General features: G+C 44.7%; 1 protein-coding gene across 12 annotated transcripts in view; it reads left to right on the top strand.

Moving 5' to 3' along the window:
• The window catches only part of FCHO1 (FCH and mu domain containing endocytic adaptor 1), a 294,097-nt gene that overhangs the window by 222,867 nt on the left and 44,380 nt on the right, over positions 1-26,850 (top strand). For all 12 annotated transcript variants that reach the window (XM_040321486.1, XM_040321453.1, XM_040321473.1 and 9 more), the window contains 4 exons: positions 12,930-12,986; positions 13,076-13,127; positions 17,588-17,676; positions 21,180-21,515. In XM_040321486.1, coding sequence (XP_040177420.1) covers positions 12,930-12,986; positions 13,076-13,127; positions 17,588-17,676; positions 21,180-21,515 — 534 coding nt within the window. The remainder of the gene's footprint in view (positions 1-12,929; positions 12,987-13,075; positions 13,128-17,587; positions 17,677-21,179; positions 21,516-26,850) is intronic.

The raw sequence follows: 26,850 nt of genomic DNA, 5'->3' as shown, positions 1-26,850 counted from the left end.
TATTTTCAGATAGGGTAGTGCTTAAAACTGACCCAAAATTTCTGCCCAAGGTGGCTTCTAATACTAATCGTGTGCAGGACATTGTACTTCCCACTTTTTGTTCTAACCCTTCGGGGGAAAAATAATTATTTTTTCATAGGTTGGATGTCAGACGGTTCTTGTTATGTTATTTAGAAATAACAAGCCCGTTTAGGCATTCAGATTCTTTGTTTGTCCTTTTTGGGGGTAACAAAAGGGGTCAGCAGGCATCTAGGGAGACACTAGCTAGGTGGTTGAACCTGGCTATCAGGGAGGCTTATTTGCAGGCAGGCCTGACTCCGCCAGAGGGTATCCGTGCCCATTCGCTCAGAGCTCTCGCAACCTCCTGGGCAGAAAGAGCTGGTGCCACGCCGGAGCAAATCTGCAGGGCAGCGACGTGGTCAAGTTTTCACACGTTCGTGCAACATTATAGGTTGGACCTCGCCTCGGCCAGTGATCAGGCTTTTGGCAGAAAGGTCCTACAAGCTGTCGTCCCGCCCTAAGGTAGTAAGTCTCTGTTGTCCTCTCAAGGTGCTGTCCTGAAAGACGCCTCGGGAAAATTCAAGTTAGGCTTACCGGTAACTTGTTTTCCAGAAGTCTTTCAGGACAGCAACGACCCGCCCTGTTTTGTTTGTGATGTACTATGCTGTGACTAACATATATGCTTGTGTGTTCCAGCCGGGGCCGGAGGTTTCTCTATAACAACTGAGGAGTGCAAGGAGGGGCCTCCTTTTAAAAGGTTGAAAAGAAGGTGTTTCCTGATGGAGTGGGAGGATCATGACATCTCAAGGTGCTGTCCTGAAAGACTTCTGGAAAACAAGTTACCGATAAGCCTAACTTGAATTTTCCTTTCCTCCTCCCTCCAGGATCTGGAAGAAAGATTAGCGGCTTTAATCACATCCTCCATTCAGATGGATAGGAAGCGTACTAGGTCCCCTTCCCCCACTTCAGCTTTGCAAGGGGAACAGTGGGCTCAGGATGAGGTGTTGCCCTCAATCAATCAGGAAGAAAAGCAAACCGATGATTATTCTGCAGAGGAGACACCGGTAGACCTTTTTCAGCATCTCAATCTGAAAAATTGCTGATACAATCTCTTACAGAAATGGTTTGTTCCAATTTCATGCTGCCTCTAACAGAGTGTCATGAAAACTCGGCCTCTTCCTTAGGTTCTTAAAAACCTTCCCATCCTTTGCATGCGTTTCCAGCACATGCATTACTAGAACAGCTTATATTTGCTGAATGGGATCACCCGGATAAGCATTTTCTCCCTCCTAAGGGTTTTCAATTCGCTATTCCCTGCAGGAGATATTCTCCAAAAAATGGAAAGTACCAGCAATTGACGCTGCAATTTCCAACGTGAATAATAACCTAACTTGTCCTGTAGACAATGCACAGATGCTTAGGGATCCAACAGATAAGAAGTTGGAATCCCTGCTAAAATCTGCCTTTTCGATAGCAGGTGCCGTCACTCAGCCTGCAGTCCACCGCAATAGGCGTCTGCCAATCCCTAAAGGACCAATTTAAGCTGGCCCTTATGCCTAGTACACACGAGAGGATTTATCCGCGGAAACGGTCCTCCGGACCGTTTCCGCGGATAAATCCTCTGGCGGATTTTGATCTCCTGGTTGTACTAACCAGGAGATCAAAATCCCCGCGGAATTCCGTCTGCGGTGACGCGCCGTTGCCGCGATGATGACGCGGCGACGTACGCGACGCAGTGATATAAGGACTTCCACGCATGTGTTGAATCATTACGACACATGCGGGGGATGGATTCGGACGGATTGATCCAGTGACTCTGTACAGACCAGCGGATCAATCCGTTGGAATGGATTCCAGCGGATAGATTTCTTAGCATGTTAGGAAATTTTTATCCGCTGGAAATCCATCCCCGGGGACAAAAATCAGCGGAAACAGATCCGCTGGATTGTACACACCAGGGGATCTATCCGCTGAAACCGGTCAGCGGATCAATTTCAGCGGATCGATCCTCTCGTGTGTACGGGGCCTTAGAGAGCTTCCTACGCAACAAGCTTGGGATTTGGCTAAGCTACCTAGGGCATTATGTTTTTGCCATCGATACCATTAAAGATTCTATTCACCAGGCATCCCACCTTACGCTTATGCTTGTACATATGCGCACGATCCTGTGGTTGAAAAATTGGTCAGCTGAAGAACCATGTAAAAACCTCCTAACTGGGTTTCCCTTTCATGGGGAGCGACTATTTGGAGAAGACTTGGATAAATATATCAAACAATTTCCAGTGGGAAAAATACTCTTTTACCAGTCAAAAGAAAATATAAACGCCCTTCATTTAAACTGCTCTTTCCTCTGCGCCAGGGACTTCTGCCTCTAAGCAGTGGCGACGGCCTCCGCCGTCAGACTCTAGAGAAAAACCTCAGGGTCAGACCCAGGCTCAAATGAAGCCCTGGGGTAGGAAATCTAGAAAACAGAATCCTAAAGCCTCATCATGAAGAGGCAACCCCCCTCACCAAGGTGGGGGGGGAAGACTTCTGCAATTTTCAGAAGTCTGTAAAAAGGAAATTCAGGACAGATGGGTCATCCCCACGGTAACGCTGGGATACAAGCTGGAATTTTGGGACTTTCCACCTTTCTTGTTTCCTGAGATCAAGCGTTCCCAAAGATCCAGAGAGGAAACAATCTCTGGTTCAGGCACAAGACCGATTATTATCTCAAAGGGTGATCATACAGATCCCCACAAAAGAGCAAGGTCTGGGGTTTTATTCAAATCTTTTCATGGTACCAAAACCATTCTTGAAGTTTTGCTCCTTTTGCATGGAGACAATCGGGTCAGTAGTTTCTATCCTTCTAGGAAGAGAACTTCTGGCGTCAATCGACATCAGGAATGCATATCTGCATGTCCCTATATTTCCTGCTCATCAAAAGTTTCTGCGGTTCGTGTTAGAACAGCAGCATTTCCAGTTTGTAACCTTGCCCTTCGGGCTAGCCACAGCACCCCGGGTGTTCACCAAAGTGCTGTCCCCACCTCTAGCCAGGTTAAGGGCACAGGGCATAACAGTCGTAGCGTACCTAGAAGATCTATTGCTTATAGATCAATCAGTGACTTGTTTGGAACAAAACATATGCACTACAACCAACCATCTGAAAAGTTTGGGTTGAATTCTCAACCTAGAGAAATCTTTCTTAATACCGCTAAAAAGGCTGGAGCACTTGCGTTTGATCATTGACTAGAGATGTAAAATTTCCGAAAATTTTAAAGCTCGGAAAAAAAAAATGTTTTTTTGGGGGGAAACAAACTGAAATTTTCCTCTTCACTTCGATCCATGAAGGATTTTTGAATATCTACAGGACACTTGTTACATACAAGAATGTGTTTTGTCATCCTGGTAGCACTTGGAAATGCATATTTCATCTGACAATATTTGCAAATCACATTTTTCTTTTTAGAAGAACTTGTAATGTGAAAATGCCTCCATATGCTAGATTTTGGTCTCACCATTTTTCTGAGGGGAGAAGGAAATAAAAACAAGAAAAAAATACTACTTTGCAAGAAGACACTAATCTATGGTTGTGTGTGGGGTTGGGGGAAGAACCAGATTACTGGTAATTAAATTATTATTTACACAAAAGTTTATAAAGATAAACTAATGTAGCTAAATGATTCAGTTTTCTGGATTCAGTTAACTGTTACCCTTTTTAACTCTCTTACCTTTTTTAATTAAGTATATGCTTTTAGGTCCTTTTTGTTGCTCTGTATTTTCTTCCAATGCTTCTGATGCCTAGTGAAGAGGACAGAACAAACCAAACACAACCTGCAAAAGCAAAACTGAAACCGTTTTCTTGTTAGAATAGCAGCTTAGCACCTCCTAAATGAAGAAATGCATACTGTTCTTGCATTGGAGGGTTCAGTTTGTTACCTAGGACTTGCTTGTCCTCACTCAGTGCACAGAAATTAGAATAATCTGATATCGTACACTTTTTTTTGGAAAATATTTGAACACCCTGTCTTAAAATATTTTATTCATCATGTTAAAATATTCCACAATTTTGTTTTCTTTTTTCAATTTTTCCAATTTTTGAAAAAACAAACAAAAAAGCCTTCAGGAAAAAAATGGGAAAAAAATGTTCTTTTTCCCTGAATTTTTCCGTTTGTTTTTTTTCTGGGCCTTCACATCTTGATCATAGACACAGCCCAGGAAAGGGTTTTCTTGCCTCAAGCAAAGATCAACTCCATAAGAGAGTTGGTGCAGAGGGTCAGGTCAAATGGCAATCCCTCCATTCGCCTCTGCATGAGGTTGCTAGGAACCATGGTGGCTTCATTCGAAGCAGTTCCCTATGCCCAGTTCCATTCAAGACTGTTGCAAAACAGTATCCTGTCTGCTTGGAACAAAACAATTCAAGCTTTAGACTTGCCAATGTGGCTGTCCCCAAGAGTGGGCCAAAGCCTCACTTGGTGGTCACTAACTCAGAATCTGCTGAAAGGAAAATCCTTCTTACCAGTCATCTATAAAGTGGTAACGACTGATGCCAACCTTTCAGGCTGGGGAGCAGTACTAGAAAAGGCAACTGTCCAAGGACAGTGGTCAAGAACCGAAAGGAGCTTGCCCATCAATATCCTAGAGATTCGGGCAGTACGTCTGGCTCTAATGGCCTGGACTTTCAGGTTACGGAATTGTCCTGTCAGGATTTAATCCGACAATGCCACAGCTGTGGCCTATATTAATCACCAGGAGGTCCTTGGCCCCTCCCACTACGGCCAGATCTGCTCTATCAGGGACCAATATTCCATCCTTCCTTACGGTCTCTAAATTTAACGGCTTGGTTATTGTTACCCACATTCTAAAAAAAAGTGGGCTTTCTGGATCAGTTATCTCCACTTTAATCAATGCCAGGAAGCCAGCTTCCAGAACTTTATATTATAGAGTCTGGAAGGTTTATGTTTCCTGGTGTGAATCCAAGGGTTGGCACCCTCTGAGATATATCATAGGCAGAATTCTTGCATTTCTACAATTAGGGATAGAAATTAAATTGACCTCAAGTACTATTAAAGGCCAAGTCTCAGCTTTATCGATCTTATTTCAAAGACCACTTGCTACTCATTCTTTTGTCCGGGGCTTTATACAATGGGTGACCCGGCTTAATCCGCCCATCAAACCTCCCTTGAATCCTTGGGACTTAAACTTGGTTTTGTCTGTGTTACAAAGACAGCCATTTGAACCGACAACATATCCCCCTAGTCCTTCTGACAAGGAAGTTGGTATTTTTGGTTGCTATATCCTCAGCAAGGAGGGTTTCAGAATTGGCTTCCCTTTCTTGTAAGGAGCCATATTTGATTTTTCATGAGGATAGAGTGGTATTACACCCTCGTCCAGGCTTTTTGCCAAAAGTAATTTCAGGTTTTCACTTGAACCAAGATATTGTCCTGCCATTGTTTTTTTCAAAACAATGTTCCAGAGAAGAAAAGTCACTACATTGTCTGGATGTGGTGAGAGCAGTGAAGAAAACTGCTCAGATTCGTAAGACTGATGTCTTATTTATTCTGAGAGATGATACCGCTCTTAAAACTGCTGATCCCTTGGCTTTGCTTCTGTCCCACTAAACCGAAAGGGTGCTGGCTATTGATCGCTGCATTGGATAGAAGAAGATCCTGGACTGCCGCACTGCTTAAAACGTTGTCTTTATTGTACAAATAAATTCCAAAATACAACCAAAGCGATGCAGTCAAAATAAAGTGAACAACAGGAAAAAGGTAGCTGACATGTTTCACATCATGTGATGCTTACTTGTAGCTCATGTGATGCTACGAGTAAGCATCACATGATGTGAAACATGTCAGCCACCTTTTACCTGTTGTTCACTTTATTTTGACTGTATCGCTTTGGTTGGTTGTTCGATTTTATTTGTACAATAAAGACATCGTTTTAAGCAGTGCGGCAGTCCAGGATCTTCTTCTATCCATTGTCTTATTTATTCTGCCGGAGGGTCCTAAGAAAGGACAGGCAGCGTCGAAATCCACTGTCGCCAAGAGATAATTCAAACTTATGATTAAATGGGTAAGATTCCCCCTTTTTAAGTTGAGGTGCATTCTACCAGGTCGGTTAGTGCTTCTTGGGCAGTGCGTCATCAGGTCTCCATGGCTCAGATCTGTAAGGCTGCAACTTGGTCTTCAGTGAATACATTCACAAAATGTTATCAGGTGGATGTAAGGAGGCACGAGGATATCGTCTTCGGGCGCAGTATGCTGCAAGCTGCAGTATAGATCCTCAAGTCTGGGTGTACCCTGCGGGTTGTTTCTCCCACCTCTCAAGTGGCATTGCTATGGGACGTCCCATTTAGTAATTACTTAGGGCTCTGTGTCCCATGATGTACGATAAAAAAAAAATAGGATTTTTATTACAGCCTACCTGTAAAATCCTTTTTTTGGAGTAAATCATGGGACACGGAGGTCTCTCCCCTCTTTTTTGGGATTTGGGTATATTGTTTTGCTACAAAAACTGATGTGCTCTTGGAAGGAGGAGGGGTTATATAGGGTCTGCACTTCCTTTAATTAGGTTTACCAGTGTCAACACCTGAAGGTGACCTATAACCCATTAAGTAATTACTTAGGGCTCTGTGTCCCATGATGTACTCCAAGAAAAGGATTTTACAGGTAAGCTACTGTAAAAATTATATATTTTTTTCACCACAAATAGAGCTTTCTTTTGGTGATCTTTAATCACCACTGAGTTTTTTATATTTTTTTTGTGCTATAAGCCAAAAAAAGACAGACATTTTGGGGAAAACATTTTACTTTCTGCTATAAAACCTATCCAATAAAAAATAGTAAAAATCGAATTTCTCTTTTGTTCATGGATAGACACAGCATCTTAAATCCTTTTTTTTTTTTTTTTTTTATTCTTTATTTTAAAGTTTTTTTTTTCACAAAGATACACATACATCTTTACAAATAAACCAATTTATGTATATATTCTGCTTATTTTACTCTTAATCATATTTAATTTCTCCTATCTCCTGTTTCTACTTTATCTATGAACTTATATTATTTTAACTCTATCCTTAGTTATATCCTTGTGATTTAGCTATCCTTCCAACCCTTCCACTACGTACTTCCCTCCCCCCCCAAGAAAGAAATAAACCAAGAGTATCAGTTTAATCTTTAGATTGGAAAACATAATGAAGAAGAAAAAAAAAAAAGGAGCCAAAAAACAAAGCAAAGCATCTTAAATCTTGACATTAGGGTATTAGCCTTCTATAAGGAGAGGACTAGGCAGAAATATGTTAAACAACATCAAAATTGTACAGTTCCGCCCAGGTGGGCGGCCCCTCTGGGTACAATCCCTCTCCCTGCATGCAGCAGCTCAGTTTTTTTCTGCCTAGCATATGAGAAGGACCTGGCTCCCGTGGATTTTTCTTGCTTTTTGTACCTTTTTTTCTTTTTTTTTTTATCCTGAGATCTACTATCAACTGCTGACAGGTTGGACATCAGGTCCTTGTAGTCTCCCAGTTAGGCCATCGAGCGTGTGCAGGGCTTTCGCTACGCGCTGGGTCGGACACGACATGCCTCGTTGCTTCAGGGGTGGCCGGTGAGCTACATCCCCCGGGACTCACATATGACCAGGTTATAAGTCCGTGTCACAGTGTGCCAGGGCCGATGGCCACACCGTAACCGCTCGGGTGATGGGTCTGTCAGGAATGCATCCAGCAGCCTTCGCCGGACGGGTAAGTACAGTTACCCCTGTATCGGCAGGATGGAACGGCTGGGCATTCCTGGGGAGGTCAATTAGGGGGGGTCTCTCATCTCTCCTTTCCTCTCTCCCTGTCCTTTTCCCTCCTCCCCATATGCTGTGGTGGCTGGGCATGCTGTGCACCGACCTGTGGGTTCTCTGCTTGGCTGTGGGCTGTGCTGTGTTTGGGGTCCACTCTCTATTGGGGTGTGCTGCCCTGTGTGTGTGGGGACCTCAGTTTGGGTGCCCGGGTGTTCGCTGCCATGTTTTGTGCCTGGGTGTTATTTTTTTTTTTTACTTCAGCTTGGTTGGCGGCCATTTTGGCGGTGGCCAGCGCCGTTTCTATTGGATGTAACGGCGGCCATTTTCTTATAGTCCGCACGCTTTCTATATACAGAGACGACCGGCAGCCATTTTCTTGTGCACCACGTGCCTTTACAGGGCTGGTGGACATTTTCTTGTGGTTTTCAACCCTTTTTTGCCTCTAGTGGTTACAAATAGACCTCTCAACGGCGAAATGACCTCAGAAGAGAAAGTGACATGGGGGGCACCTCAGTCACAGGGAGAGCGGACGGTGGCTGTGTGTTGCCCAGGTCAGGTGGTGAGTCCTCCGAGGGGGTCCCCTCGGTCTCTGTGGCAGCTAGGTGGGTGAACTGTGTACTTGCCTTGGGTCCCTAGGGTCAGGCGAGTGGGTCAGCATGGCTTCATACTGACATTTTTTCCCCAGACATACCTGTGCTGCGAGCCTGTGCCCCTGCACCTGCTGTGCCTGTTTGCACTATGACAGTGCTAAAGGCTCCTGTTGCCAGGGTGGAAGCGGTGTGCAGGTGCAAGGGGGGTAAAAACGCCCCCACCGTCTTCTGGGAGAAGTTCTGATTCAGACTTGGGTCTTGCTGTGGAAAATGTCCCCTGCTCTTACAGGTCAGAAGATGCGGACCAGGACCTTTTCGGACAGTGCGTAACAGCTCACTTGCTTCTTCCATGTCCGGGTCAGCGAAAAAGGCGCTTGTGGAGCACTAATCACTGGGTGCGGGATCCCAATAAGATAGAGTATGCGGCCAAGGGCATCTATTAAGGCAGGGATCCTCAAACTACGGCCCTCCAGCTGTTGTAGAACTACACATCCCATGAGGCATTGTGACACACTGACATTCACAGACATGACTAGGCATGATGGGAATTGTAGTTCCTGAACAACTGGAGGGCCGTAGTTTGAAGACCCATGTATTAAGGTATTGGTCCCTTCTGGGTCCCACAGGCCCGCCCGCACCGCTAGGATGTTTTCAATACCTAGCTAATTTGGTAAGTTATATGCTAAGAATTGGAACGGCCGCAGCATTTTAGAAAAATCGCATGGCTGTCCTTTAACCCTTTGAGGTGTGTTCCTGGAAAAGGACATCGCCGCCGATGGGGCCCTCCGGTATCCAGGGAATTATCACGATTCCGGTGGAAGGGACCCCTCTTTTAAGGGCCCTGCAGACAGGACCTTGTTCATGGTATTGTGGTAGGCGTTTGCGGCCACTGTTGGCCACGACCCTGGTGTCACTGACACTCCCTTGGGCATAGATTTGCTGCTCCGTGATTGCATTGCAACAGGCTTCCCTGGTCTGCATGATAGTGGACCAGTTGGTGCATGACCTTAAGTATGTCTGCAATGCGGCCTTGGATACAGCTCCCTGGCTATCCAGTACCATTAGTATCTGCAGGGGAGCTACGCTGCATGATTTGACTGAACTGCTGGTCTGCGGACCAGACGTCCAAGGAGGCTCTGGTGGATTTACTCTGCCAGGGTTAGAGGCTTTTGGAGCCTCGCAAGATGACATTATTGAAAATGTTGTTTGGGGTAAGAGCATGGTGCTCCCACAAACTCAAAAAAAGGTAAGGAGCCACACCGTAGGCCAGAATCCTCATTTTTTCCGCTCACAAGCTTGTTTTTTTTCCTTCCACCGGGCCCGCAGGTAAGTGTTCCCAGGCCGACAGGGCGCCCGTTAAGGGGCTACGGCATCCCTGTTCTCGCAAGCAAAACATGCCTGCGAGCAAGTCTGCGGCGACATGGAGGTTTTGCCCCCGCCCGACCATGGGGTGGGGTGTCGCCCTCATGAGTTTTTCTCTTGTCCACCAAAACTGTTTTTTTTTCCCTCCAACCTTCATCCCTTTCTGGCTTGCCGGGCCACCTTGTCTGGGGCAGTACAGGACCTGCTGATGCGCAGGGTGATAGTCCCTGTGGCGGCACCAGAATAGTTTTTCAAGGAATTTACAATCTGTAGTCCCAAAGAAGGAAGGGGTCGGTTCAGGCCTGGATTTCAAGGCCCTCAACAGCTTTGTGAAAGCACAAAGGTTCAGGCTAGCAGCTTTTCGTGCTGTGGTCTCTGCACTCCATCCAGGGTTTTTTTTTCTACAATCCTTGGACATCAAGGACGCATTTTATTGCAGTCCCCATATGTGTCAGGCATCTGAGTTTTTCTGCGGTTTGCAGTCTGGGATGAGCACTATTATATGGTCACTCTCCCTTTTTGGCCTGGCGTCGGCACCAGGAGTTTCTTCAAGGTGCTCGCCCCGATCCTGACTTTGCTGAGACAGCAAGGGATCGCAATCACAATCACTTGTTTCCTAGGTGAGTTGGCATCGACCGGGTCGCCTGTTTTCCTTTTTCACCAAATATTACATAGTGGATCAGAGTGCATCGGTGGATGCTTACTTCAGCCGCAAGGTTCTGCAGGCGGCTGTTAATGTTCCAACTCCTCCATTAAGGAGCTCTGTTTGTTTTGGGTGGTAGTATGTTTACTTGTTGTGCCCACCCCTCGTTATTTGACACTGCTTGGGGAGGTCCCTAATGTCAAGATTTAAGATGCTGTGCCTGTTCATGAATGAAAGCGAAAATAGGATTTTTGTACTCACCATAAAATCCCTTTCTCTGAGGTTCATGGCCGAACACAGCACCCACCCCTCCTTTTTTATGTTTGTACCGCTTTTTGACTAACTGAGCTACTGCATGCAGTGAGAGGGGTTGTACCCAAAAGAACCGCCCACCTGGGCGGTACTGTACAGTTTTGATGTTGTTTAACATATTAACATGTTTCTGCCTAGTCCTCTCCTGATAGAAGACTAATACCCTAATTTCAAGATTTAAGATGCTGTGTCCGTCCATGAACTCGGAGAAAAGGATTTTACCGTGAGTACAAAAATCCTATTTTCTCATAAATATAGGCTACATATAATTGGTAAAAAAAACAATCCCAAAAAGCGTATATTGATTGGTTTGTGCAAAAGTTATAGCGTCTACAAACTATGGTATATCTACTGGAATTAACATTTTTTTATGGTAGTAATTGCATCGATCAGCGACTTGTAGTGGGACTCCAATATTGCGGCGGACATTCTGACATGGACAGTTTTGACACTTTGTGAGAACCAGTGACACTAATACAGTGATCATTTCTAAAAATATGCACTGTCACTGGAATCATGTCAAAGGCTGGGAAGAGGTTAAACATCTAGAGCGATTCAAGGGTTATATGTGTGCCTAACCAGTGTTTTTGTGTACTGTGTGAGGTGTGTTCGCTAAGGGATGTGATTAATTTTATTCCCTGCTTTGGAGGAAAAGAAAATCCATCACATCTCCATGGTCAGGACGAAGCTCTGCATTGTTTACATAAGCAGAGCTCCATCCAGCCTTTCTCCTTGACGATCAACAGGAGCGGGCGGACATCGATTGGCAGGCTGATTGGCTGATGCTGTGACTAATTACAGCAGAAGCAGTGCGCCCCCTAGCCAGAAGTGAAGAATCGCAAAGTGTGTGTGTATGTGTATATATATTGTAAGGGGTTAACTCAGTAGCGGGGTGTGTGACCCCTGGATGGGTTCACTACACACTGAATTTATACAGAAAGGGAGTCGAAGACGGTTGAAAAGAAAGATTTTGGTTTATTCTTCCATCTTGCTGGAAACAAGTGCAAGCATCCAAACAGCATAAACAAAATCAGACATAAAATAAACCCTGGCCACTTGGGGCGTCTACCTTCACCACACAGGAACCTATCTATAGAGTCTGGCACAGCCTAGTGCTGGGCAGACACTGCTGGTCCTACAGCAGAAAACAATAGTTTCTTTTTGATCTTTATCACACAGAAAAATCAACAGCACCTCACCTCTTCAGAAGTATTTCTGCTACTGCTCTCCTTCACTCAGAAAGCCTCAGGATGCAGCAATCAGTAGTACTCCTCTGGATTACTTATAGAGGTCTTAATTGCCTCATTCTGAACAGCTGAAGTTTTCCAACGCCCTTAAACCTTTCTGGCTACTTCTGCAGCCAACACCCGATAATAATTGGTGTATTGTCTAAACAAGGCAGAAATGTATCTCCCATCTGTGACAACACCCACAGATTTACCTGACTTCCTGTCACAATATATATATATATATATATATATATATATATATATATATATATATATATATATATATATTTATATCACACACACACACACACACACTTGATTTTGCACAGAACGGCCACCCTGTAGCAGTAAATCTGGTATAGGTTGGTCGGCAAGGGGTTAAGGCCTAAGGGCCCTTTCACACGTACGGACCGTATGTCCGCATTTCCATCCGTCCGTTTGCGGATGAAAACGGGACATACATGGGTCCCTATGTTATTACGGGTGTCAGCGGATGAACATCCGCTGACACCCGTAATTTGTCCTCCTCCGCAAAGATCCGCATTTGGGGACAGAAGAAATCCTATTTTTCTTCCGTCTGCCGGATCGGATGAACACGGACATACGGTCTGTGTTCATCCGATCCCCCATATGGGAGAGCGGAGGAAAGACAGGGGGGTCCCTGCACAGTGTGCGGGGACCGCCCTGTCAGCTGCCAGCTCAGCAGGCATTTTACGGAGGATCCCCGCTGAGCTTTGCGGACACACGGAGCGGATCATTACTGATCCGCCCCGTGTGAAAGGGCCCTTACAGCTTAAACGCATTGGCATCTCTTGGCTATTTTTCGGGAAGTGAAGGGAAATTTCCTCAACAGTACACAGACAAAGAAAAAACCTGCTATGGGTTTTAACTCTACTCTGCCTAAAACAAAATACAATAATTGGCTATAACATACACTTTAACTTTTTTATTTACCTCTTTGGTAGCAATGACCTCTCAAGGGTAGCATTTTTATTTCGATATGTTCTTTGTCGTAATGCTGTTTAGGCACTGCAGTGGGCACAGGTTCTGTTTCAGGAGAAACACAAATAACGTGTCAGACAGGTGAGCCAACTCTTTAAATGAATTGTTAAAATTGAATTAAGGACACAATTCTCAGTGTGTTACAGTAAATGTGTATTGTTTCTATACAGATAAATCAGTGGTTGCTCTCCCCAGCACGCCTCCATCAACTGTCACAAACAGGTATTTCATTGAAATTTCTGCATGTGTTTGACCTTTTTGTTTTAAATCTGAACTCCAGGCAAGTGTGTATGTATATATTCTATACATACTGTATATATTTATTTGAGCCATTTTCAAAGGATTTGCATTTGGTAATTCAGTCCTGAGATTTACACAACATGACACCGCCTAGGTAAAGCAGACCTTCAACAAAAAGTGAATTTCCTCTCATTTGCTTCCTCCACCCACTTCCTGTTCCACAATTACATGCAATAGATTTGATGCAATTTTTTTTAGTAAAACGAGTACCTTTTTTCATGGTACTCTCCCCCATTATTTCTTTCCTCACTTAGGTGAGGATTACATCGCCCTTGGTGCTCTCAGCCACCTGGGATATATTACACATCCCAGGAGGCTTCAAGACCATCTCCCCACAGGCTGCCACTCTCGCACGTGTGCAGTGGTGTCTCAGCAGGTGGCCAGCTGTGAGAGACCAGGAAGCGACGGATAGCTTTCAAATCCAAGATGGAGGTGCAGAAGAGAGAAAATAGGAATTGGGTGTGAGGAAGACAGTGCTGGACTTTATGGGTTGGTAAGTGTTTCTTAAAAATTCGACCGTTGCAGTACGTGTAGCCGATGACTTTTAACTTTGTGTAACCAGCTGAAGTAAGGAATAGAGTGATGTCCTCTTATCACCCTCAGCAACAGACTGATAACCTAGTCTCTGTAACTTCTCTGTCCTTATATGTTGGCCATTTGCTGTCTGAATTTCAGCCAATTGAAGCTGGCTTGGCTGGAATTTGATCAGTGTATGTACTTGCTGTCGCTGGTCTGTTCAACAAAAGGCTAATGTTCATTCGAAAGAGTCTTTTAGACAATTGTTGTACAAACAGCACCTGCATTCATGCAGTTGCAGGCAGTGTACGGGTAGTCTGACACAATATATTAACCTGAGAGGGGGATTCGCCCGTTTGCACGATTAGCCCGCAGGCTGAACATAAGAAAGCCGCATGTGCTTGAACAGCTTAATAAGGGCCCTTTCACACGGAGCGGATCCGTATTGATCCGCCCCGCGTGTGTCCGTCGGCTCAGGGGGGATCCTCCGTAAATCCCCGCTGAGCTGTCGGCAGACAGGGCGGTCCCCGCACACTGTGCAGAGACCGCCCTGTCTTTGCTCTGCTCTCCCCTATGGGGAATCGGATGAATACGGACCGTGTGTCCGTATTCATCCGATCCGTTCCGCCAGACGGAAGAAAAATAGGGGTTTCTTCCGTCTGAAAAAGCGGAACTTTGCGCACGCGGATCGTTACGGACGTTAGCGGATGCATCATCCGCTAACGTCTGCAATCCCATAGGGATACATTACAAGTCCGTAAACGGACTTGTAATAAACGGTCCGTTCGTCCGCCCGTGTGAAAGGGCCGTAAGTACGTTCCTTGCCAACAAATTTGCATACAGCACATCGGATTGGTTCCCCGGTCTCGCAACCATTCCTCGCTCAGTATTGATGTTGCTATGTAGGGGCTTGCAAGACACTAATATCAAAATAAAAACCAAGTACTAACACTAGTTGTATTTATAAAATAAAAAAAACACTTGGTTAATAATACAGAGCTGTATTTGTGCTTTATACAGGTATCTGCTTTTTATTTTGCCTGGAGTTCAGCTTTTAATCTATCACTTTTTCTTCTGTCCTACTGAAAGTAGCAAACTGAAAAGATGTGTGCTCTGCAGACATTCAATAAAAGTTATAACACAAATATTGGATACATTAAGTGATTCAAAAGTGTTCTATCAAAATTCTGCAACTAGAAATACTTTGAAAAGTAATTAGCTATAATAATGGACATACAGAAGCTTGTGCCAATGAGAAAATAATTGTCTCTAAAACAATTATGCATATGTACTGTCATCATCTTCTACAGGAAAAAATGGATTCTGTGGGCTACATCTTCTGCATTACTTTTTGCTACCTTTTATATGCAAGTCCTTGAGTATTCCTATTCCACTGTACAGTTGGCCATAAATGTCCAAGGAACAGGGGGATAGGGAGATGCCTTTCCATAATTAAACAATCAAATTTTGAGGTGGGATCACATTATTGTGATGTGGATGAGGGTTTCCCCACATCCAATTCACCTGTTAGGAAATTATGACCGACTCTCTATGGAGCCGGTTCACATATCTCCGGATCGTCTCCGGTGTGAATTGCAGAGGAGTCCTGTGCATCTTCTAATCTGTTTCAGGTCGAAATTTAGCCAATAATTCGGGCTAAAATCGGATCTGAAATAGGGATGCACCGGACCCCTGCTGTGAGCCGCTCCATGCTGCGGTGTGAACTCGGCCTTAAAGGAAAGCCAAGAGCTGCCACAATCCTTATCTAATGTTCACATTTGATTTTGCCGGAACTACTAGTTATGCCTCGTACACACAGCCGGTTTTCCCAGCAGGAAAACTGCCATGAGTGCTTTTGGCCGGGAATCCCGGCCGTGTGCATGCTCCATCGCAGTTTTTCCGACAGGAAAACTGTGGGCTTAAAATAAGAGAACATGTTTTCTTTTTTCCCAGCGGACTTTTTACCATCGGTAAAACCAGTCGTGTGTATACTTTTCTGAAGGGGAAAAAAAACGGCGCATGCTCGGAATCAAGTATGAGACGGGAGCGTTCATTCTGGTAAAACTAGCGTTCGAAATGGAGATCGCACATTCGTCACGCTGTAACAGACTGAAAAGCGTGAATCGTCTCTCACCAAACTTTTACTAACACAATGATCAACTAAAGCAGCCCAAAGGTTGGCGCGGTTTGAATGGAACTTTCCCTTTATAGTTCCGACGTACATGGTGTATGTCACCGCGCTTTGGATGGGCGGTATTTGGCCTGAACGTGTGTATGCAAGGCAAGCTTGAGAGGAATCCCGTCAGGAAAAGCATCTGTTTTTTTTTTTCTGCTGAGAAAAACGGTCGTGTGTACAAGGCACCATTTACATTTTTGCTAATAGAGATGGATTGGAAGTCATTAGTTGGAACATCTCCCTATGCTCTTATTATTGGGGGAAACTAACCAGATACTGATGCTTGATATTAGGAGCAATGTTTTTGTGTTTGCCTGTTTCTTTGGTCAGTGAAAGTGCGAGTAGCTAAGCATTCTATTGAAGGAACTTTGGCACAGAAAGGCTAGTTTCCATTTCAGAGGATCCGAACTCGGTTACAGGGGGAATATGCATATAAGGTGTAAACTTAGTTGAAGCTGAAGCGTAATTTGCTTATACTACTTGTTCCCTGGTTCCTCTTCTCTGTCATCAATATGCTCAATAAATATTTAAATAAAACCGGTTCTTAATACATATCTTCTTTTAGACTCTTTGATGTCATCACTGGGTCTCTGCTTCTCTGTACATAGATTCCTGAAATCACAGCACTCTGTCTCAGTACGCTTCTCAAGAACTTTCGGTCCTGATTCAAGCAGTGGGCTGGTTCTTGTGGGGAGTTATGAAAATATCAAAATCCCTTGATGGGTGGATGTCAGTCCGAAGGAGTGTGCATTCCCTAGCAGGCTGTATTTTCATGCAGATTGCCCTAGGTAACGCCTACATGAAATTAAATCCAATGCATGAAAGGGGCTGGTCAGGGTCAGCCAGGCTGAGGAGGAAAGGAATAGGTGATGTTGGACATCCCCCAGCCAGGACATGAGGCATCTAACTAGTTGCATCCTCTAATGCATGTTTTATCTCTGTGTGCAGTGAAATCAGAGTGAGAACTTTCAGTACAGGTGAGGGACCTGTACAATTGTGCAGGGAAGGTAGGTCATCTTTAAAGCAAAATTTGTATTAGGCTTAGGCCCCGTACACACGAGAGGATCCATCCGCTGGAATTGATCCGCGGACCGGCTCCAGCGGATAGATCCCCTGGTGTGTACAATCCAGCGGATCTGTTTCCGCGGATTTTTATCCCCTGGGATGGATTTCAAGCGGATAAAAATTTGAAGACATGCTTTAAAATCTATCCGCTTGAATCCATCCCAACGGATTGATCCGCTGGTCTGTACAGACTCACCGGATCAATCCGTCCGAATGGATCCCCCGCATGCATCGTAATGATTCGACGCATGCGTGGAATTCCTTATATGACAGCGTCGCGCACGTCGCCGCGTCATCATCGCGGCGACGGCGCGACACGTCATCGCGATGGGATTTCGGCGCGGATTTCGATCCTATGGTGAGTACACTCCATCGGATCCAAATCCGCGGAAATCCTCGAGAGGATTTATCCGCGGAAACGGTCCGTTGGACCGTATCCGCGGATAAATCCTCTCGTGTGTACGAGGCCTCACAAGGAGGGTTGAGGGGCCCTGAGGTTAAGGCATTGATCTCTGGGGCATGAGATTGAATGCACGTAAAAGCAAAATGGCTCACACGATATCAAAAAGAAACGAGATATAAATAAGATTCATTGCTAATTACCCATTTTTTCTATTTCTACCAGTGATTCAAACTTGGTGTGCCGCACTCACCCTGCTCATTCCTTATTTGGACCTTTGCAGGAAACGGTTTTTGAGGCTGATGATTTTCCAGGTAACGTTTTCTTCCATGGACTTTCTGTAAACTGTATATCCACCTCAATACAGCTTTCAGCGCTGTCACACTTTGAATGACAATTGCGCAGTCATTCAATACTGCAACCGTGTGATTTTTTTTTTATAATTTTTTTCACAAAAATAGAGCTTTCTTTTGGTGGTATTTAAAGTGGATTTTTTTATTTTTTTTTGTCACAATGTAGAGTATAAGATTTCCTATCATCTGTGCCCAGTTTTGCCACAAAGAGTTAATCCAGCTCTGAGAAATCCTCTTATCTTTTTTCAGTCAGATAAAATGGACAAATGGAGAAAACTTTGTCCATTCTTCCCCCCTGCTGTGCGTGACAGGTTATTTACATATCTCATACACAAGCCTAAGGCCCCTTTCACACGGCCGGATAGAATGGTGCTTTTAGCTGTGGATTTTAACGCAGCTAGAAGCACACAATGCTTTCCTATGACATTCACACACTACGGTTACCTGTGGTTTTGTTACCCACGGTTTTGTGCGGATGTAAAAAATAGATCTCAATGCGTCCAGCTGCGAAATTCCGCAGCTATCGGCACATAACCGCAGGTAATCACAGTGCAGTGTCAGCTGCGTTTGGTATGAATCTTGAGGTGGAACTCCACGCCAAATTTCAAATAAAAAACTGGCATGAGTTCCCCCTATAGGAGCATACCAGGCCCTTGAGTCTGCTATGGATTTTAGGGGGAAACACTGTACGCGGAAAAAACAACGTGGGGTTCCCCCAAATTCCATACCAGACCCTTATCCGAGCAGCAGCCCGGTCAGGAAAGGGGGTGGGGACAAGCGAGCGCCCCCTCCTTTACCGTACCAGGCCGCATGCCCTCAACATGAGGGGTAGGTGCTTTGGGGCAGGGGGGCGCCCTGTGGCCCTCCCCACCCCAAAGAACCTGTCCCCATGTTGACGAGGACAGGGCCTCTTCCCGACAACCCTGGCCGTTGGTTGTCGGGGTATGCGGGAGGGGAGCTTATCGGAATCTGGGAGCCCCTTTTAATAAGGGGGCCCCCAGGTCCCGGCCCCCCCACCCTAGGTGAATGAGTATGGGGTACATAGTACCCCTACCCATTCACCTGGCGGAATTTTTTTTTAAAAAAAACACACTACACACAGTTTTTAAAGTAATTTATTAGTCCGCTCCGGAGCCCCCCCCTCTCTTCTTTAGCTCTTTTACGAGGGAGGGCTTCTTCAATGTCTTCTGTGGGAGTCCCGGTCTTCACCGCCATCTGGTTCTCTTCCGCCGGGGGGGGGGGGGGGCGCTTTCTTCATTAGCTCTTTTTCAGCGGCCCCCCTCCTGGGCTTCTTCGATGTCTTCTGCAGGGGGGGGGGGGGGGTTTCGCCAGGTGAATTGGTAGGGGTACGATGTACTCCATACTCATTCACCTAGGGTGGGGGGGACCGGGATCTGGGGGCTCCCAGATTTCGATAAGCTCCCCTCCCGCATACCCCGACAACCAACGGCCAGGGTTGTCGGAAAGAGGCCCTGTCCTCATCAACATGGGGACAGGTGCTTTGGGGTGGGGGTGACTACAGGGCACCCCCCTGCCCCAAAGCACCTACCCCCCATGTTGAGGGCATGCGACCTGGCACGGTTAAGGAGGGGGGGGGTGCTCACTCGTCCCCACCCCCTTTCCTGACCGGCCGGGCTGCTGCTCGGATACGTGTCTGGTATGGAATTTGGGGGAACCGCACGCCGTTTTTTCGGTGTACGGTGTTCCCCTTAAAATCCATAGTAGACTCAAGGGCCTGGTATGCTCCTGTAGAGGGAACCCATGGCGTTTTTTTTGGCGTGGAGTTCCCCCTCAAGATTCATACCAGACACAGTGCTTGGTATTGGCAGGGATCCAAGTCGGATCCCCGTTCAATATCGTGCCGCGGCTAAACGCACTGTACAAATGCAGCTGACCGCTGTGCCTGGAGTCTTGAATTCCAGCAAAACATAAATATGGTTTTATCTGCGGCAAAACAGCCGCCTGTGTGAAAGGCGCCTAAGACAGGCATTATTTCTTAATTCCCACCCTCACTCCTTTTCTGAAGTCATGTGGTTACTTTTCTGTGTTTTGACTGGATGTTAGTGATTGTAGCAGAATTTAGTATAAGAAATACTCAGGAGAAAACGCATGCTGACAAGGGGAGTGTAGAGGTGGGCAGGAAGTCTACTTACAGTGGAGACATTTGACTGGTAAGGATACATGCAGAAGGCATGTATATCCTTATATATCCGCACTACGGCAGTAGTTTAGAAAGGATAAAAGTGGGTTTACATCCACTTTTTTTTTTTTTTTAACAGAGATGTAGTTTACATCCACTTTAATCACTGCTGTATTTTTTATTTTTTGCTAACAAAACAAAAAAGACACATTTTGGAAAAAAAAAAAACGGTTTTCTTATTTTTTTTTCTCCTGCACTGGTGTGCGCTGATGAGGCTGCACTGATGAGGTGGCACTTGAATGCCACACTTATGGGTACTGATAGGTGGCACTGATGGCTGGCCCGCACTGATAGCCAGCACTGACTGGCATTACTAATGGGCACTGATTGCTGGCACTGATGGCGCTTTAGTGTAATCAGGGCACATTAGTGCCCTGATTACATGTCTTGTTGACCCCTGCGAGGAGATGCCGCTGATCGGCACTCCTCGCCACACTCTGCCAGTGTGAGACAATGAGAGTCAATTACCAGCACTTCCTGTATTTACATGTGACCAGCTGTGGTTGGACACAGACGATTGCATGGTTATAGAGCCACACTGCGTGCCCCCGGGTGCGCGTGGATGCAGCCGTTTGGGTGCGCATCATATGATGTCCACCCAGAACAAGAGCCACACCTTCCATCCCATCATGTTATGGTGGGTGGGCAGCAACTGGATACTCATAGGTATAGGAAAGTAATTTAAAGTTGACCTTCAGACTTTTTTTCAACTTTCCACCTATTAAAAAAAAAAAAAATCTGCCAGTAAATAACGTATACAGCCCACTTTCTGTTTCTTGTCTGGTCATTAGCCTAAGCTTATGACATCATGCACAGCTCTCGCTCTAGCTCTCGGTAAGAGTTTGCCAGGAAGGGAGGGGGTGAGTCATAAGAGGGCAAATGAGAGCTGCAGGGCTGCATAGCTGGAGGTGTGCCTTTGTAAATCAAAGAAATAGAACAGACGGCAGCTTCAGCTGCCCACAGTTAAAATGGATGCCTCCTTGGTGGAGGGAGATTTCTGCAGCATATTTGGCAAGTACAGAATCGCAGTGTATGTATGTATGTGTGTGTGTGTGTGTGTGTATATATAATATACAAATATGCAAAGTGGTTGGAGGGAAGCTTCAGAATGACAGGTGTTTTTACTACAAATGATGTGAGCAAGACTGCAGTTCCTCTTAGCTTTTATATGAATACTTTTGTTTGGTCATTTATCACTATGAATGGGAAGATGTTTGCATAGTTCAAAGTTATATCCTAAACTCTTTTCTTTCTGCCCTGTCAGGTTGCAGGACATGCACTCTCACCTCTAGTCCATCTCCATTCTCTTCCTCTTCCCCTGAAAACGTTGAAGACTCTGGTTTGGATTCCCCTTTCCATCCGTTTTCTGGGCCTTCTCCGGACTCTAGGCCATGGACACCACGAGATGACTCTTCCACCGCTGACTCTTGTTTAGTGACCTCCTTTGCTGAGCTGCAAATAGATTTAACATCCGCAAATTCCACTGAACTGCGTCCAAGTGAAAAACGAGACCACTGGGAACAAAACGAGACAGCACCCAGCCCTACAGTGTTTAGCTGCACAAAGATTGGAGTGACAGAGCTGTTTTCTACCAGTCAAGGTGTGTTATTAAACAAGTATGCTGGCCTTTCTGTCTGGAAATGTCAATTTTCTTCATGCTTTTTCTGGTTCTTTTACTGCATTGATGCATGACGCTAGTATACAACTTGTAGAAGGTTTCTGCTGTGCTGCTGCTGTTACTTTTTCAAATTCAGTGGTGCATTTAAACCACTTCATGTGATCTCAGGGCTGTGTGGAGGGGGGGGGGGGGGTGTGAGTCGTCATGGTGCACCCACAGTACTGAGGTCATTACATCAGTGCAGCACTCTTAACCCCCTTCCTGACCAGAGCACTTTTTTCGATACGTCACTGTGTCGCTTTAACTGACAATTGCGCGGTCGAGCAACATTGAACCCAAACAAAATTGACGTCCTTTTTTTCCCCATAAATAGAGCTTTCTTTTGGTGGTATTTGATCACCTCTGTGGTTTTTATTTGTTGCGCTATAAACAAAAAGAGAGTGACAGTTTTGAAAAAAAGCTATATTTTCTACTTTTTGCTAAAGTAAATATCCCCAAAAACATTTAAAAAAAAAATAATTATTCCTCAGTTTAGTTTTCTTCTACATATTTTTGGTAAAAATAAATCGCAATAAGTGTATTTTGATTGGTTTGCCCAAAAGTTATATCGTCTACAAAATAGGGAATAGATTTATGGTCTAAGGTCTGCACTAAGCTGCATGTCACATTTCAGGCAATTTCATTTTTGGTGAGATACTCCCAATAGGAAATCAATGCAATGGAACCATTCTAATCGGTGCGACTTGAGCCGCTTTGACTTTGAAAACGGTTCCTGCACTACTTTTGACCTGACTTTGGTACGACTTGCATTGATTTCTGTTAAAGAAGTCGCATGCAAATCGTGCCAAAGTCGTGCTGGGGTCCAACTTTGAAGTTGGGGGCCGTGTAATCCCAGGTTCAAGGGATTCAGACACTGCAGTTTTCCTCATTAAAGTTCTGCAGGGTCAGCAGCTGATTGATAATTATGAAACCACTCCCATTAGATTCACTTACCACATGGACACAGATGAACAGAGAATAACAAAACATAGGACTCTGCAACAAAGTTTTTTAAAATCCTTGAACTGTACATTGAACTTCCAGTGTATTTTACATTCCTGTGACACATTTTTAGCAGACTGCGGGCTAAAGCCCACATGCCTGGACCGGATTTAACTTACATTGTGCATCATTGTACCCAAACAAAATTGATGTCCTTTTTTTCCCCACAAATAAAGCTTTCTTGTGGTGGTATTTGATCACCTCTGCGGTTTTTATTTTTTGCGCTATAAACAAAACAAAAACGCCAATTTTGGAAAAAGAGCAATATTTTTTACTATAATAAATAATCTTTAAAATATATATAAAAAAAAAAATCTTCCTCAGTTTAGATATTCTTCTACATATTGTTGGTAAAAAAAATTGCACTAAGTGTATATTGTTTGGTTTCCGCAAAAGTTACAGGGTCTACAAAATAGGGGACAGATTTATGGCATTTTTTTATTTTTTACTAGTAATGGCAGCGATCTGCGATTTTTATCAGGACTGCAACATTGCGGCAGACAGACCCGAAATTTTTTACACTATTTTGTGACCATTGACATTTATACAGCGATCAGTGCTAAAAATAGATTCACGCAGGAGTGCCATTGTGCTGCCGTATTTCGACGGAGGGCAGTCGGGAAGTGGTTAAAGGATGAATAGGGGCAAAGCTTTTTTGCCCATCTTCTCCTGTAGGTGACAGGAGTGCACTTTATTCTGCGCTCCTATAACCTGTATTCAGCTGCCAGTGGGATAAAGCCTGCTGTCAGCTGATGTTACTCAGCTCGTCCATATACTGACATATAATCGGACACATAGGTTGGACTTGTGTCTTTTTTCAACCTCACCTACTATGTAACTATGTCCAGACTCTGGAGGGATCCAGACTTTAATGTCAGAATCTCCCCAGGCTCCTGAGCAGCAGCTGGCTCTGCCTCTGAGAGTATAAGCAGGCTGCTCCCAGCACTCCAGTAAGCTCATGGGCAGAGCACAGAGACGGTGACTGACCGTCACCGGATCTTTGCTCACTGAAGACAGAGAACTGAGCAAACCGTGAATTTAATCGCTCAGTTCTCTGTCTTAGAGGTAGTAAGGGACACATAAAGAAAAAAAAGTTTGGGAACAACTGCGCTAGGGTGAAAGATTGGGATTAATAAGCAGCAATTAGATTGTGTATAAACAAAGAAAATAACGGATAAAAGGAATAATTGCGCTAAACCCAGATGTGCACTTGTGTTTAAACTTGTGACCAAGTGCATGTGCTAAACCACTGTATTTATATTTGATATATAAATAATTCAATGGAGTCAGGGGGCCATGATTGCCTCTCTGCTAGCAATAATGTATATGAACCCAGTGATCAGTAACATAAATGATTATAAACCATAACTACAATGATTGTTAAAAGAAAAATAACAAAACATATAGTGATATAAAGTCCATAGAGTCCAAAAATAAAATTTAGAAAGTAAGTGGTAAGTCCATATGGCAAATGAAGACACCCGTGAAGATTCCAGGAATGTTGTAATTAAGCACCAAACGTGAATCCTCTACCAATCATGCAGCTGCTTACCAGAAATCAGGGTCCTGCCGGACCACTATCAACATATCTCTCAACCAAAGATTTTTAAGGCAGTAGTGAGTCCTCCACTTGCACTAGAACCAATCCGTACTCAACGATGGATATAGAAGACAACAAGACAGAGATCCACATGGCATAAAATCCGGGTGATTTATTTAAAAACAGCAGTAAACATATGTACATACAACTCACAATTTAGTTGATAAAACCAGCAATTGGCCTGTAACGCCGGCCGGACGTATCAGGAACAAAGAGCCACTCGTTGGAGAAATGAAGGGGATGGCGTCCACACGTCACTCACTCCACCCGACGCGTTTCGTGACAAGAAGTGATCTTGTCACGAAACGCGTCGGGTGGAGTGAGTGACGTGTGGACGCCATCCCCTTCATTACTCCAACGAGTGGCTCTTTGTTCCTGATACGTCCGGCCGGCGTTACAGGCCAATTGCTGGTTTTATCAACTAAATTGTGAGTTGTATGTACATATGTTTACTGCTGTTTTTAAATAAATCACCCGGATTTTATGCCATGTGGAGCTCTGTCTTGTTGTCTTCTATATCCATCGTTGAGTACGGATTGGTTCTAGTGCAAGTGGAGGACTCACTACTGCCTTAAAAATCTTTGGTTGAGAGATATGTTGATAGTGGTCCGGCAGGACCCTGATTTCTGGTAAGCAGCTGCATGTTTGGTGCTTAATTACAACATTCCTGGAATCTTCACGGGTGTCTTCATTTGCCATATGGACTTACCACTTACTTTCTAAATTTTATTTTTGGACTCTATGGACTTTATATCACTATATGTTTTGTTATTTTTCTTTTAACAATCATTGTAGTTATGGTTTATAATCATTTATGTTACTGATCACTGGGTTCATATACATTATTGCTAGCAGAGAGGCAATCATGGCCCCCTGACTCCATTGAATTATTTATATATCAAATATAAATACAGTGGTTTAGCACATGCACTTGGTCACAAGTTTAAACACAAGTGCACATCTGGGTTTAGCGCAATTATTCCTTTTATCCAGTAAGGGACACATGCAACATCAGATCAATGCTGCATCCACTTATTTTGAGGTGCAGCACCTGGGTTTACAATCACTTTTAAGACTCCGCCATTAAAGTGGAGGTTCCCCTAAAAATAAACTTTTAACATTGCATTTATGAGATTAATGACAATTAGAATCGGCTGTTTTTTTTTAAAAAATACGTCCGTACATACCGTTTCCTATATGTGTTCTCACCGCCGCTTCCGGGTATGATGGTCGGGGCTGGGCGTTCCTAATTGATTGACAGGCATCCGACCGACGCATACAGCGCGTCACGAGATGCCGAAAGAAGCCGAACGTCGGTGCGCCGGCGCCGTATAGAGCGGCACCGACGTTCGGCTTCTTTCGGCATCTCGTGACGCGATGTATGCGTCGGTCGGATGCCTGTCAATCAATTAGGAATGCCCAGCCCCGCCCATCATACCCGGAAGCGGCGGTGAGAACACATATACAGTAGGAAACTGTATGTACGGACGTATTTTTTTTAAAAAAACAGCCGATTCTAATTGTCATTAATCTCATAAATGCAATGTTAAAAGTTTATTTTTAAGGGAACCTCCACTTTAAGGATTTGGAAGCCCTTTCTGGAGAGCTGTTTTAACTGGTAGGTCCTGCCATTCGTTCGTTTTTGGCCATGACCTTACTAACAAACTGGTCAAAATCCCATAAAAGAGATCATCCAACTGTTGCTGTGTTTCACCCATCGCTTATAAAATGCTTGGAGAGGATAGCTGTAGTGTTAAATTTCAGCGGTCGTGGCTTGGTGGAAACCTCAATGCTTATTCTTTACATGGTCTTATGTAAGTGCATGCACATAGGGCACTTTGGCTAAAGTGCTAGACTGCTAAACCCTTGCGTAAAAAGCACTTGATTCACGTGGTCTTAGAGAGACCGCATTTCTTTGAACTGGCTTTTGACATCATCAAGGATGCTACAGGTGGCAGGAGTACCCTTCTTCCACAGAGGAAGCCTAAGGAACAGACCTCCACTTTTAGACCCCCACTTTTAGACCCCTGCGCCTCAGAACGGCCTCCTTTTTCATGATGGCTCAGCCCTACTTTTCAGAGTACAGAGACATTTGTTAACCTTTACAGATGCTTGAACAGTGTGCATCTTAGGCACTTTCATGCAGAAGGGGGTTATCTGAGAGCTACAAACTGGAGATTTGCTCCCTGCCGCCTCCTCATTTTATTACCCCCAACCTTCCTGTGATGCCACACAAATTGGCAGATCTCCAGTGAACCCTATCGGATCTTCTGGATCAAGGTGTCATTGCCCCAGTTCCTATGGCAGATCCATTCCAGGGGCTTTGCTCCAATCTGTTTACAGATCCTAAGCCCAAAAGGGGTCTCGCCTCATTCTTAAAAAGAAATGTCTTAATTTAAAGCCTAAAATTGCAGTGCAAATCACATGCGATGTCTGACGTCCGTGCAATGCGAATTCAGCCATACAGATAGTATTGCTGATATCACATTCGGACCAAACGCGCACAGGACCCTTTTTTTGGTCTGCACCAGAATTGGATCGCATGGGTGTTCACACCTATGCGATCCAATTCATATCTGAACTGTCAGTTCGCAGTGCGATATGCAAACTGAAATGGGGGTGTCATTAATGTTGTATGATATTCCCCAGCAGTTCATATATGGCAGTGTGAACTGC

The sequence above is a fragment of the Rana temporaria genome, chromosome 1, assembly GCF_905171775.1.
Source record: "Rana temporaria chromosome 1, aRanTem1.1, whole genome shotgun sequence".
NCBI classification, from domain to species: Eukaryota; Metazoa; Chordata; class Amphibia; order Anura; family Ranidae; genus Rana; species Rana temporaria.
The sequence above is the reverse complement of the archived record's forward strand: the minus strand, read 5'-3'. Positions and strand labels throughout refer to the sequence as shown.